Source organism: Zootermopsis nevadensis, unplaced genomic scaffold (genome assembly GCF_977971745.1).
Source record: "Zootermopsis nevadensis isolate Lab colony 2312 unplaced genomic scaffold, Znev_1.0 Znev_ptg000023l, whole genome shotgun sequence".
NCBI classification, from domain to species: domain Eukaryota; kingdom Metazoa; phylum Arthropoda; class Insecta; order Blattodea; family Termopsidae; genus Zootermopsis; species Zootermopsis nevadensis.
This window is the reverse complement of record NW_028259155.1, coordinates 6,458,352-6,473,147: the sequence shown is the minus strand read 5'-3', so window position 1 is coordinate 6,473,147 and position 14,796 is coordinate 6,458,352. Positions and strand designations below refer to the sequence as shown.

Genomic DNA, 14,796 nt, shown 5'->3' with positions numbered 1-14,796 from the left:
CAGTTTGTTTTTCAAAAATTCTTTCAGCATGAGAATGGTCCATGGCACACGTGAGATGAGTCCTTGTTATTATGCCATTGTCTTTTTCATTGTTGGCTCGTTGTTATAAATATATTTCGTAATCTTTATAAATGATACAGCTATTTTTAGCGTGTTGTTTAGACCCTTAGGCTATAGACTCACTGGAAATATAAGTTTCTAGTTTTATCTTCTGCATGAGTGAACATTGGACACAGCTCTTACGGACTGTTCCAGAACTATGCCTGTCCATTCACTATGCATAAGTTAACGGAGATTGGCAACATTTCTAGCGAGAGAGTTTACATGTAAACTTCAATATTAAAGGAAAATTTGTAGACGAATAAATATACAATGAAAGAAAAGTACTTATTTCACTTGGCTTGGGAGCTGCTGTAAGAGTAGTTTTCAAACCAGATATTGCTTCTAGTCCACAGTCAGATGAAAATCTTACCAGAACACGCACATATTTACAATTTCAGAACTAAATAATAAACAAGTTTAGTATCAGAACTGTATTTTACGTGTTTAAAATAGCAATTTGAAAGTATTATTAGCATATATCATACTGTTTTTAATCAACAGGTTCCCTTTTTGAAATATATATTACCTAATCACAATTTTATCCTAACATTATAATAATTTTATCAATACATTATACTGAAAAGAGAATTTATTACGATGATTAATGCTAAAATTTCTATTAATGGTATATATATATTATTATTAAACTTATTTGTATATTAAATATCCTGGGTAAATTCATGAATGGTACACTTTTATATGAAAACACCTCATAATACAAAGTTTTAAAATTGTTGGATTGAGAATAAAAATTATACAGAGTAACGCACATAATTAATCATCCCATTTGAAGTAACTGGATTTTTTTCTATTTATTAGTCTTTTTATTTTGCAGAAATAAAATATAGGCTTGGGAAATTATTATGGAACACTATACAGCCTAGCAGTGTGCAGTAGTTGTTGAAATGTTATTTCACAAACAACCGCTCTATTTCGTTGATGCAGACAGAATATTTCGGAAATTGTAACACCCGCACAGCTGCAGTAAATCTTCGACACAATTTAGCGGTTCATTTTATAATCGTACGTGCAAAGAAACTGCATTTCTTACCAAATCACCCAGTATGTGATCATCAACATGGCAGCGCCGAGAGTTTCGAAGAAGATCAGTAGTGGTTTCCCCTTTTCTCCCATCTTTGCCAAAGTGATGCCAAAAACAGTCGCAAACACTACAAGACCCAGTATGTTGGTCCCTGTTACAAAATGGGAGCTAATTTTCCAGTCCAGTAACGTAAGATTCTTGGCTGCAAGCAGAAAATATAAAACTTTTAAATATTCTTCTACAATACAAATTATCCTAGAAGTTATATGAATTATTCTACTTGTGCTGGACCATTGTCATGTGAATCATCTATTGCCCAGAAGTTGTATTTGTCCTGAGTGAACTCTGCAGTCAGCGTGATAAGAAATCGTCTGCCAGTCTCTAACGTCAATTGTTATGCAATAAAATGTCTTCATTGTTGGTACAGATATTATTTGAAGGGACAAAGAACGGAAATTGGTCACGTCTCTTTTGAACAACGCACTTACTGTAGTACCTGATAGGTGAGACAACGAAGTCGTGATATAACCAAAGTTGGGTTTACCCTTCTGGACATATTACCAACTTTGAAACTAAATGCATTTTCATGTGCCTTCTCATTCACGTGAGTAATGCCAACATTATTATTATTATTTGGGCCTAGGAGAGAAGACGATGGGGTCTGAAGAAAACTGCATAATGATGAGCTTAAAAATCTGTACTCCTCCCCCAATATTGTCAGGGTGATTAAGTCGAGAAGAATGAGATGGGCTGGGCATGTAGCGCGCATGGATGGGGCAAGAGGTGTGCACCAGGTATTGGTTGGGAAACCTGAGGAGAAGAGACCGCTGGGGAGACCTAGACGTAGATGGGAGGATAATGTCAGGCGGGATCTATGGGAGATAGGAGTTGAAGGAAAATGGATTTTGCTGGACCAGGACAGGGTCCGGTGGAGGGCTTTGGTTAATTCGGTGATGAACCTTTGGGTTCCGTAAGCCATCTGCTTGGTTGGGTCCACTATTTGGGAAGCCTGAGGGGAAGAGACCTCTGGGGAGACCTAGACATAGATGGAAGGATAATCTCAGGCGGGATCTATGGGAGATAAGAGTTGAAGGCGATTGGATTTTGTTGGCCCAGGACAGGGTCCGGTGGAAGGCTTTGGTTAATTCGGTGATAAACCTTCGGGTTCGATAAGCCATCTAGTTAGTTAGTTAGTTATAATTATTATCTCCTTTCTTATCATTAATGAATTACGCGATAACATTTTTTATTCCCACAGAAAGATTACCTTTTGTACAATTTATTCTTCTGTTTTTGACTTCTGTCCAATTTTCATGAAGTCTACTAATTATGTCCTTCCATTTTGATGGTCCTACAAAATCAAATCTAATATCATTTCATCAAATATTTTGGCAAGATAGTTTGTCCAGTTCTGAATGCATCTATTTTGTCTCTTTTTACAAATAGTCTAATATATTTCTCTTTTCTTAATATTCTTCTCATATCGAAATAAGAACAGTTTTCAGCAGTTCATAAAAATTCGCTTCAATAGACTATCCTGTTTTTATATCTCTTTGTTAAAATCTCCACTTCCGCAAAGTAGAAATGTGCCAGTATTTCATAAAATCAAATTCTTTCTTTCTTTCTTTCTTTCTTTCTTTCTTTCTTTCTTTCTTTCTTTCTTTCTTGCTGTACATTTTAAAGTCTTCAGTTTTACCAACTGATTGAAAATTATTAATTTTATTGTTTATATTATACCAGTAACGTGGAAGTTAAGTCCAGCCAACAAGTCCCTAGAACAGAAGTTTAAATCACTTTTTCCTGTAATAAATTTTAATCTTCATTTAGTAATTCACTAGCTCCAAGCCCTTCTAGTTCTTTTGACATTTATTTTTAATTTTATGAGACGCACATTTTGCAGATAAATTCACTTCGTTTTTTTTTAAATTCTTTCGTCTATTTAATAAGCTATTTAAAAATGGTAATAATACTTATTAACATACACACTGGGCTCCATAAATTCTATAATTATACCTCATGCTGAGTTAAATAAAATTAACAATATATATTTTTTAAAATATTAAATCTAATAAAAATACATAACCTCATTTTAGTTTAATTTAATTTACTCACCTGTAATTTCTGCATCACTAGGAGGAATAAGAACTGTCTGATACTGCAAGGAAAAAGAAAAATGTTTGTTTCATCTTTTAATAATTCTAAAAAATGTATAACAAGTTTCAGGAAATCTTGACGTGAAACAATCCAGTCCTCGTAGTGTAAGCGTTTATATGTTACAAACAGAGTGCCTGCTCTTGGCTTACGACGGTGCTGGAACGCCAGCAACGTGGAAGAGACAATGGTATCGCATTCTAATCATGTTATCACCAAATGGGATCTATGCATCCCTTGTTTATTTACTAAATGATGTGCCAAAAATTATAGGGAGCTTCAGATCGTCAGCACGAGTGAAAAAGTTCCAGAAATGTTAGTGAACGGTAACAGAGTGTTGGAGTCCAAGAGCACATTATGTTGAAATGTTGGTTAAGTAAGAATGATGCTTACAAATAAGATGATAAAAGTTCAAGGGCATAAAATTCCAACATCTGTTAAATGCGAAATATTTCACTGATTAAGTATTTCCTTGTTCCACGTATAACAACAAACGCTCCAAATTTCCTCAACATCTGAACCAGACTCGGTCGCGTTCGAATACCCAAGGTATCGTACGAGTTTGAAGTATCCTGTGTGTGTTGGCAAAAACCACATTTCTCATGGAACCCCACGAGCGAAATCTATCGGATTAAAGTCCGGTGACCTTGGTGGCCATGGTACCAGTCTCGTTACCACAACCGGACCAACGTCTGCGATAATACCTGACTAACCACTTCCTACAGCCAGACTGGAATGTCCATCGTGTAAAACCCTCATCCCTGGATCTGCTATTATTCCGGTACAGATGTCTATGGAGAATGGTTGTTACCAGGTCTTGAAATACGTAGAGTGATCTCCGCCTACGTAAGTCAGTTGTGGTAAATCATGCCACCATCTGTTAAACTGCACTGATCTATCACTTGGAGTCTTTTTATGATGACTGGATCCTCGACAAATTTAAGCAGCCTTTGGCACACGAAATTTCGGTCATTTGTGTCAGCTGATACAAGTGCCTGACACACTGTGTTACTCCCAGGCTTACAGATACGTTTCTGGTACTTACGCGGACTGTCTCAGAACTGTTAACATCGGTATTTGGTACTCGTTTATGAAGTACAGAATGAAAAAAAGTAAACAGATTACGATTTGTAAATGAATTCATACACCATACCGACACAACCTACCTAACGTGCTCAAAATGTTTACAGAAGCATGTCATATTGATGTCCTGAAGTTCCTATATCATGTATGGCACATAATTTAGAAACAATCTGTACATATACTCGTTTTCCTTCGAAAAACTAAATGAATTTACAAACTACACAGTAAACTATTATTCCTATATGTGCGTGTGGATTTCGAAGTAATCGTAGACGTTGCATTCTTCACCAGGTACCATTAAGACAATCGAATAAATCAAATGAAGTGGGCGGGGCACGTAGAACACATGGGGGAGATGAGAAATACGTACAAAATTTTAATCCAGAAGTCCGAAGGGAAGAGACCACTCGGAAGACATAGTCGTAGATGGTAAATTATATTGAAGTACATCTTAGCTAGTGCTGAATTCGTGTGCCTCAGAACAGAAACCAGTGAAGAAGGCGGTGACATTTTGACGAACTTGTTTGGTTTGTGTGTACGAAAACTGATTCGTCACTCCGAGAAAGGGACAGAGAAAATTAAGAAGACAAAGCACTACATAGAGTGCTTTTACTTGGATGTGAATGAACAGGGAGATTGGGAGAGAAAATATCTCCTACGGAATGAAATGTCTCTTTCCCCAAGAAATATATTTTCCATAGCCACTGCACAACTCGACTGCTTCTCAGATAGTTCTCAACTCTCCCACCAGTTGCGTTGTAGTCGCGGTAGAGTTTTCCACGTGAAACTGCGCTGTATGACTGACTGACAACACGTGTTTTGTTCAGGTGCAGTGGAGTGAGAAGTGATGGTATTTTTGATGAAAGTGGAGTTTCAGTTTCGCCGTTGCCTTGAGGTGCAGCCAGCCAAACGTTTAGGTAGGTTACTGTAGTTCGATTTTTTCCCGAAATTTCCATACAGGGCTTGCAGAGTCCATGTTCAAACCTTGAACTGTTTCGGATATGACGACATTCCAATTGCTGTCCATCCATCAGTCCAATATAAATGTTACGTTCTGTAATGTGCTTCGAATAGACCGCATGTTGTTCAAGTAAGAAAGCAACTTTTTTCTCTTGACATATAGGTCAATACGTGTTTTTCTTTATTTGCATTCTCTGTAAAATAAAACTGTTCCATCTGTCTTCACATGGACACAGATGTTCGTTGTTTCTTTAATCCGCGAGTGTTTATTACGAAATAAGTACTGTTTTTGACTCATAACATTCCCTTACGTCTGTTTCAACATCGCTCCATTAATTAGGTCATTATGACTATTAAAATACACACAATTATAAACCCTTATAACTCAATGGGTCTGTTTACTTCATTTTAAGACTCAGAGTTAAGTATCCAGAGCTTGACCGATGTTTTACTAAGCAGTTCGATAACATTTATCGAAAATATTTTTTTGTAGATCACGTGCTCACCGTATTTACATTCTGGGATGTTATCTCAGAGAGACCGTAGAATTTTTCACAGTTATATAGACCAATTTCTCAGTGATCTTTACTGTCAAATTAAATTTGTTCCTAATTTTTAATAAAGTGGTCATGTTTATACTTTTCAGCTTTGTAGATTCTTGTAGATTTCAGGAAAATACGTGTTTGGAAGATCGCATACGAACACTGAGTGTGTCGGGTAGGATTAAAAAACATGACATAATGTAGCGTCTTATGGGTTGTTGTTCCGTTTAGTCTGGTAGAAGTTTACCGACGTTTTAGAGGTCCTTGCTGCCTCAATCTGAAGCGTCCATAGACTTCTACCAGACTACACGGAGTAACAACCCATAAGACAGCCATCTTCAGACTCAACGCCATGAAAACCTCAAATTCTACGAGGTATAAAACTATACGTATTTGTACATCTTTTCCCTATAAGAATGGAGACACGTGAAAATAAAACGTTACACATGCTGAATAAAACCATGGATGCTCAACCAGTGTATGTATATACGTGTATTCCGTATGTATTAAAAATTCTAATTACGAAAAATTATAACGAGTCTGTTTTTAACTACAACACAGTGCCTTAATTCAAAAATTCATTTAAGAAATAACGGAGAGAAAAAAAAAGTTGTCAGTGGAACCACGGTTCCGGAGAATTAGACGTAAATACGTCTATACGGAAAGGAAGTTTATATATTGGCTTTATTCTAAATATTTCCTTTATACATGCTTTACAATTGAATAAAGTTTGATTAAGACTTTGCTTTTTTAACTTGAATTAGTTACGCTTAAGATGGGTCTGTGGTAGCTGAATGTAATGTAAGGTAAGGTAAGGTAATGTTTTATAGGTAACAACAATTCCGAGTAAACATGACGTTCCCTAGGTAACCATTGTTACACTTTTTCGTTACACTTTGTTGCCGAATGACCCTTCCTTATAGACACGTATTTACGTCAAAAACTGTAAACCATTTGTGGTTCACATATGACTTGAGGCTTTCGCGGCTACGAAATGCAATAAAATCTTCTCTGGCGATAATCAGGAAATAATGGAGACAAATACCGTCTCTGAAACGTTGGACTACGCCTCCATTTTGAATCTGATTGTCACCCGAGAGGATTTTATTGCATTTGAGGTTTTCGCTGACGTTCGTTAACAGAGTTGTCACCAGCGCTAAGATGCTCTACCTCGTTAAGAAAGTACAATTTTTGTGAAAGAAGTATTGGATATTTCTATCAGTCGCTTTTCTTTTGTGCCCTGAACAAAATCACTTACCTGGGCGATGCAAGCCTGAATCAAGTTAGGCGGAAACATGTTCCTGAAACAGGAAAAAGCGAAATGAAGTTCAAGTTTAAAATACATGAAATCACTAATATCGTAGCCTTACGCATTGCCATTGGTAATTATGACGTAACGTGATATTTCCGGTGTCATATATGAGAAATGACCCTCTGGAACGAGTAAACACGAAAACAAATGTAATTCTGTCGTTCCTGCCATCATCATCATGGACCAGCAGCCTTGTCCTGTTTCGGATACACCCAATGGTCTTCTGATCCTCCATCATTTTAGACCGAACGATTCCTATGTTATTTAATGGCGCATTCTAGCCGCGTTGGTTATGTGACGTTGGAAATTGGAAATAATGTAGAAGGAAGTGATCTTGGTATACTGTAAGGTATAAATCTAGCATTTATTTGGGGATACAGGAAAATCACGAGAAACAAATAATCTTATGCCTAATTGAGTTTATTTCTTAATTTGTGTATTATTTAACGACACTGTCAGTAGCTAAGATTGTATACGAGGCCGCACCCCCTACCGGCAGAAGCTCGTACTACATCCGGTTCGCCCTCTATTGACACAGTCTTGAAACTTTCCGATCGCACCTCGTATAGTGTCGTACGGTAGAATGACTAATTAATCATGACGCGAAGAGGATATGGAAGGAAGCTGTCGTGGTCTCATTTGAAGGTACTCTACTGTCCTGGCATTTGCTTGGAAGAATTGATGAAAACTTCACAAAGTTTAATCTTTTTATTCAATTATTTGGGCGATATCGGTAAATTAGGATGACCATGCATTGATAATTGTCATAAAGATAGAAGACAATATTTTGAATAAAATAGTATCAGTACATCTACTTTACTAAATAAACTGTTTTGCTGTCATATTTTCTCCTGATAAAAATACGTTCAATGCCTGATCATGTGTGGGATGTTAAGTAAAAGTGAAACTACGACACACGTATTTGACCAAATATAAATAGGTGAAGCATTGCTACCCTATTCGGAAATTTATTGTGAATCGGAATCTGAAAATATAAAACGACCTATCAACGCAGTTCCAAAGTTCGATGCTCGGCACCTGTAATAGTTTTTACTCATGCTCACAAATTATCCGATAACAATTAAACCCTTTTATTTTATTTTATTTTAAGTGCAAAATTTCGAACGCGTAAAAAGGAGATTAATGTTTCAATAGATTTATGGAATAAATCGGTGTCTTAGACTGAACTGACTCAAATTACGATCGAATGACAAGTCATATTGTCAACTCTGGTAGTGAATCCATAAGGTTTATCAGCACTAAAGTGAAAATTTCACCGTATTACACGATTCTAAACCAACTGGTACTAACTTTATGGACACATTCCTCCATAAAAAGCCTCCAACATCCAAGTCCACGCGCTAAACCAGCTACTCTGTTAGGTCTATCTACGCAATTTTACCACATAAATTAAAGGAAATACCTACATAAGAACAGGGACAATATTACATCGCAGAAATTTCCCCAACAAATGAAACAGCGTCATATACACAAGTATTCCACCCACAAGAAATATAATAAGCCTTAACCAATTTCCCACCAGAGATTAAATCAAAGTTGGAATCAAAATCTCGACATAATTTTATTTAACAATTTTAACTGAATAACTTGTAACATCTTTTACTTTCATCTCAACTGGGCTAAGCCTGACTTTTTCTCAACCTTAAAGAAACACCTGAATGTGTGTAGAGGCCGAAACATGTAGTTTTATAGTACGTGATATATTAATACAGATATATTGACGATTTTGATGGTTTTTTTTTTCAAAGTTACCAACACAACAGGACGCAAGGTTTTTAAGATTTTTTCTTGATACGTTTCCGTGTCTTTACGGTTTATTTCTTTCCCCTAGAATAAAAGGTTACGTCACATATGTACAAAAAAACCAAAAATGGTTTCACCTTCTTCGAAACTGAACGACATGATAAATGGTAGAATTTTATTTGGGCTTTGTTTATATAATAAAATTAAAGTAAACCTGTCCCACTACACACCATGAAGGCGCTTGGGGGGAGAGACTGTATAGCTCCTACTAATTCTTGACCTCGGCACTAGATGGGGGTGAGTGGTCGGCATCACGCCCCGGCCGTGTTTTACCCCCTGGAATGGATCTCGGTACCCATTGGATAGGAGGCTGAGTGGGCCCCAGAGCCCATCTGGACTAAGAGGCTACAGGAAAAATCCTTTGCCCCCGTCGGGGATCGAACCCCGGTCGGCAAGTCTCCTGCAGGATTTCAGCTGGGAGGTGTTTAATCATCCACCCTACAGCCCGGACCTCGCTCCCAGTGATTTCCATCTTTTCCTACACCTCAAGAAATTCCTGTCCGGTCAGCGTCAGCGTTTTGAGAATGACAGAGAGGCGGAGATGGTTGTCACACAGTGGTTCCAATCCCAGGCGGCAGACTTCTACGACACAGGTATTCAAAAGTTGGTCCCACGGTATGACAAATGTCTCAATTCCGGTGGCGAATATGTTGAAAAATAGCTGGACACTTGCTGTATCTGTTGCAATAAATATTTCCATAAAATTGTGTTTTGTTTCTGTAAACGGCCCCAGGGAAACTTACGTTAAGGACGAGCCTCGTACGTTCGCAACTAAGTGTTGAAAAATTTCACCTATTATCTTCTTCGTCTGTCGGATGTAACAACTCTGTTATCGCTGAATGGATTTTCATGGAAGTTTATATTGGGAAGTTTTACTAAAATTTGTCGACGCATTCCATCTTTTATCTAGTTGGAAACTTCGCGTGAAGACTCACAAGTCAATCAGCGGAATAACTTTGGGAAATCTCCAGTCGGAAAAGCAGTCGCGTGGGGGAATAACCGCAGAATCCTCGTAAAGACGTTACCAACCAGCCCATACAAAAGTAACTAACTGACCGCAGAAATTTCTGGCTTCACACGTGCTATTCGCTAAGGTGAAAGGTCGTGTTTTAATGGAACAGACAGCATATTTTCGTTAGTTACTTTGAGAACATTCCCTAACAGAAAATCAAGTAACTAAACAAAGCGAACATGCGAGAGTTGTTATGCTGTGCGTAACGGTACATTTCCTAAATTGTTTATAATTACATCATTTTGTAAAATAATTTCTAGCCTACAAGTTCAGTATTTTCTGAAACACTTTGAATTTAAATGTAGGTTAGGGGTAAAATAATTTTTCGCGTGTGTTTATTTATGGATTAGGGGGAATTTATAGGTTATTTTGTGTCAGTTTTCAGACGCGCAATCTTCAGGTTCGTTTCGCATATACAAAAGCCCTCTTAGGAAACAACTGAACTATATCAACCCATCGCAAGGCCTCTGCCTATAGAGGACGGGGTATCACAGAAAAACAAACATCCATGTCTTGAGTGGGGGTTCGAATCCACGATCCCAATGTCGGAGCGATCGAGGTTCACAGTATTCTTGACTGGTACCTTATTATAACCCTAATTTAAGCAACTTTCCCGCTTAACCATAGTTTCTATCGTCAGAAAATTTCAATGTTGTTAACGAAGTTATAGTTTGAGGCAAATTATTAGCTCGTCACCTCAAAAACTCGTAATTCTTTTGTTTATATAGTCTTCGTTCTTGTGGCAGGCGTGTCTGAAATTTTTTGTGTTCCCTAATACATCATTTTCGGTGTTAGTAGCACAAGAGATTCACGTCGAATCCCACCAAAGTTGTCTTAAATATATTGAAATTAATGAAAAATTAACGTGCAAAAATATAAAAAAAAAATATGTAAATTCCTTACATACGAAATTATTTTAATCACTTTTAAATCACCACCACATAAGTATGAGAATTCTGCTGTGATGAATTTTAATTGTGGTTTGTATGTATAATGCCTATGAGCCGGGATAGCTCAGACAGTATAGTGACTAGCTACGGGCTGGACGACCGGGGTTCGATCCACGACGGGGGCAGTTTCTTTCCTCTAGCCTCTGCGTTCAGACCGGCTCTGGGGCCCACCCAGCCTCTTCTACAATGGGTACCGGGGTCTTTTCCCGGGGGTAAAGCCGGCCGGGGCGTGACGCTGACCACTCATCCCCATCTAGTGCCGAGGTCAAGGAAGAGAGGAGCTATACCTCCACTCACCCCAAACGCCTACATGGCGTATAGTGGAACAAACTTTACTTTACTTTTTATGTATAATGCCTGATGATGGCATAAATCAGTCGAAACACTGCTGTTTTATTTATTTATTATTGAAATTATTACACTGTTTGTAGTTACTAAATATAATAAATAAAATCTTACATTAAAGCTGGCAAAATACGTACCTGACTAGATCGAGCAGAGTGTCAACTGTTGTGACATTTCTAGACGTCCCTGATTTGTGGATTTCCGAGGCATTTCCTTCTCCCGGATGAATAGTACTGACGAGTATCATGCCTAAGACAACAGCAGATACAGTCGTGGACAGATAGTAAGCAATTGCCCTAATTCCAATCTTTCCAGAAAGAGATAAATCTAATCCACCAATCGCGGTGATGATCGATGCGACAATCAAAGGCAGAATAAGAGATTTCAGCATCTGAAGGAAAATGTCTCCGAAATAAGACACATACATAATCTCTCTCTGCGTCCATTCTCCATCTCGTGAGTTACGCAAAATAACTCCGAGGATAACGCCACCAAAAACTCCGATAACAGTGAGAAATGTTAGGAGATTCCCACGTAAAAAGCTCTTGACTCGCTGTCCTACGGTCTTCGCCATCGCCTTTCGATTTCTGCAGCCTGGTGTAGCGGCTGAAGAAAGTGCTTCTTCGGATAATGGACTCCTGGAAAAAAAGAAAAAAGAACACGCATTGTAATGAATTGAAGAAATACTGATTCCTACTGAGTGTGTAAGAATTATATACACAAACGATGAAATCCTTCTCTATTTTCACGCCTTCGCGTCGTTAAAAATGTTCTTGCAAATGAAAATATTGTGACATTTCGCAAAATGCTAGTCGTTTACGATGAGAGGTTGTCACCCCGCCCAACCCTAAGCTTGAAGAAGTTTGTCGGCTATTCGAGAATCCGTGTTCAGCATATTTCAAGATGTCGACTGATTTCTAATCCGTCTACTTCATTCACAACCGAAAGATTGTCTTATGTCTAGGTGGTATTAATTTTTAAGTTAAGTACTTTAGGTAATCTAAGAGTTGGTTGATTTTGAGTGGGATATGTTGTTTTGTTGTGTCTTATTGTTTTTGTTGTGTCCTTTTTTTCATTGTTTTGTTGTGTCTTATTGTTTTTGTTGTGTCCTTTTTTATTGTTTTGTTCTGTCTCATTGTTTTGCTGTGTCTTATTGTTTTGTATCTTATTGTAGGTCACTGCCACCGGGTATAAACCCATTTGCAGTCAATAATAAATAGTATACCATACCGCGTTAACAAGGGGCCCACTTTGGAAGTCAGATGTTTTGTTCTAAATAAAATGTGAAGAACAGGGCGCGCGTACTTTGTTAATTTTTTACTATCGTTTACACGTGCCATCTAGTAGGAAATAAAGTAACCAATTTCAGGTTACTTATTTGTGCACTGAGTTTTCGATTTTTCAGCATTTTAAGCAGAGTCTACCCCTGTTTTGATGAAAAGAAAGATTTTCTCCCATCTGTTTTATCCAAACATCTTCACCCAGGTCTCACAAGTAAAATCTTCCTTCAAGTATTCCGACCAAATTTTTGCATTCATTTCTTCCATACATAAACCATCTCTTTCCCTCAATTAAATTAAACCATCCTAATTGTATATAGTGAAGATAAAATTGCGAATCTACTCTCTCAGCTGCCACCAAATCGCATGTTGCAAGGTCCCGGAAGATACACTCCCCTTTCCGCGCGCCTTAAAGTCAACATTACAGCGTTGCCAGCTCTGTCATATTGCGCGTTCTGGGGTGTCAGCAGTCGCCTAGGCCCCACTGTTCGTGTTGCAACGTTGCACAATGTTTCTGTGACCTTGGAGCGTGCAATGTGGTGACGGCTACTAGCGTCGTGTCACTGACCCAAACCTAAATATTGTCATACTCTTCTCAAATATTCTATTTTCTCCCCTTTATAAACTCAGAAAACCACAATTGGCATTTTTCCACATTGAGAACCTCACGTGACATACAGTCCTGCATATTTTAATCTTTTATTGTTTACTTGACAGACAGGAATACGAAGCTGACGTTATACGTAGTATCATCATTGTGGAATTCGACGAAAACTCCTTATCAGACATTCTGCATTAGTCAGATACAGGATAAAAAGTTGGGAGTGCAATGGAAATGAACATCATTTTAATCAAGACAATCTTTGTTTCAGTTAAGAGGAAATTATTATATAGTATTGTCATTTGGAGAGCCACGGTGGTCTAGCGGTTAGAACGCTGGCCTTGTAATCCTGGGGTCTCGGGTTCGATTCCCGGCTGTGCCCGAATTTATAACTTGTATTGAGGAAGGCCGTGGTCTAGGCAACACGGAGTTTTCCTCCGGGGGCTTCCCCGGTTTCTCCGTGGCATCCCAACAATTACTCCGTTCACACACAGAAGAAGGCAATGGCAAACCACTTCTGGATCATCTACCAAGAACGTATATGAACAGGTCCCAGTCCGAGAAAAGGATGGAAGGATCCTGTTCATATGGACCCGTCGTCAGACAGAACACTAAATAATAATAAGATGAGGTGGTCTAGCGGTTAGAACGCTGGCCTTGTAATCCTGGGGTCTCGGTTTCGATTCCCGGCGGTGCCCGAATTTATAACTTGAGTTGGGCAAGGCCGTGGTCTAGGCAACACGGAGTTTTCCTCCGGGGGCTTCCCCGGTTTCTCCGTGGCATCCCAACAATTACTCCGTTCACACACAGAAGAAGGCAATGGCAAACCACTTCTGGATCATCTGCCAACAACGTATATGAACAGGTCCCAGTCCGAGAAAAGGATGGAAGGATCCTGTTCATATGGACCCGTCGTCAGACAGAACACTAAATAATAATAAGATGAGGTGGTCTAGCGGTTAGAACGCTGGCCTTGTAATTTTGGGGTGTCGGGTTCGATTCCCGGCGGTGCCCGAATTTATAACTTGTGTTGGACAAGGCCGTGGTCTAGGCAACACGGAGTTTTCCTCCGGGGGCTTCCCCGGTTTCTCCGTGGCATGCCAACAATTACTCCATTCACACACAGAAGAAGGCAATGGCAAACCACTTCTGGATCATCTGCCAAGAACGTATATGAACAGGTCCCAGTCCGAGAAAAGGATGGAAGGATCCTGTTCATATGGACCTGTCGTCAGACAGAACACTAAATAATAATAAGATGAGGTGGTCTAGCGGTTAGAACGCTGGGCTTGTAATCCTGGGGTCTCGGGTTCGATTCCCGGCGGTGCCCGAATTTATAACTTGTATTGAGGAAGGCCGTGGTCTAGGCAACACGGAGTTTTCCTCCGGGGGCTTCCCCGGTTTCTCCGTGGCATCCCAACAATTACTCCGTTCACACACAGAAGAAGGCAATGGCAAACCACTTCTGGATCATCTGCCAAGAACGTATATGAACAGGTCCCAGTCCGAGAAAAGGATGGAAGGATCCTGTTCATATGGACCCGTCGTCAGACAGAACACTAAATAATAATAAGATGAGGTGGTCTAGCGGT

At 38.9% G+C, this 14,796-nt stretch overlaps 1 protein-coding gene and 1 long non-coding RNA gene across 3 annotated transcripts in view; one reads left to right on the top strand and one right to left on the bottom strand.

The window, feature by feature from the left end:
• Eaat1 (Excitatory amino acid transporter 1) overlaps positions 1-14,796 on the bottom strand; it is a 77,151-nt gene that overhangs the window by 12,007 nt on the left and 50,348 nt on the right. For both annotated transcript variants that reach the window (XM_022073933.2, XM_022073936.2), the window contains exons 2-5: positions 11,461-11,961; positions 7,139-7,181; positions 3,257-3,299; positions 1,154-1,346 (exon numbers count right to left, since the gene is read on the bottom strand). In XM_022073933.2, the coding sequence (XP_021929625.1) occupies positions 1,154-1,346; positions 3,257-3,299; positions 7,139-7,181; positions 11,461-11,961 (780 nt within the window). The remainder of the gene's footprint in view (positions 1-1,153; positions 1,347-3,256; positions 3,300-7,138; positions 7,182-11,460; positions 11,962-14,796) is intronic.
• The window catches only part of LOC110834598 (uncharacterized), an 82,339-nt gene continuing 72,667 nt past the window's right edge, over positions 5,125-14,796 (top strand). The window contains exon 1 of the long non-coding RNA XR_002544648.2: positions 5,125-5,295. This is a non-coding gene — a long non-coding RNA (uncharacterized LOC110834598). The remainder of the gene's footprint in view (positions 5,296-14,796) is intronic.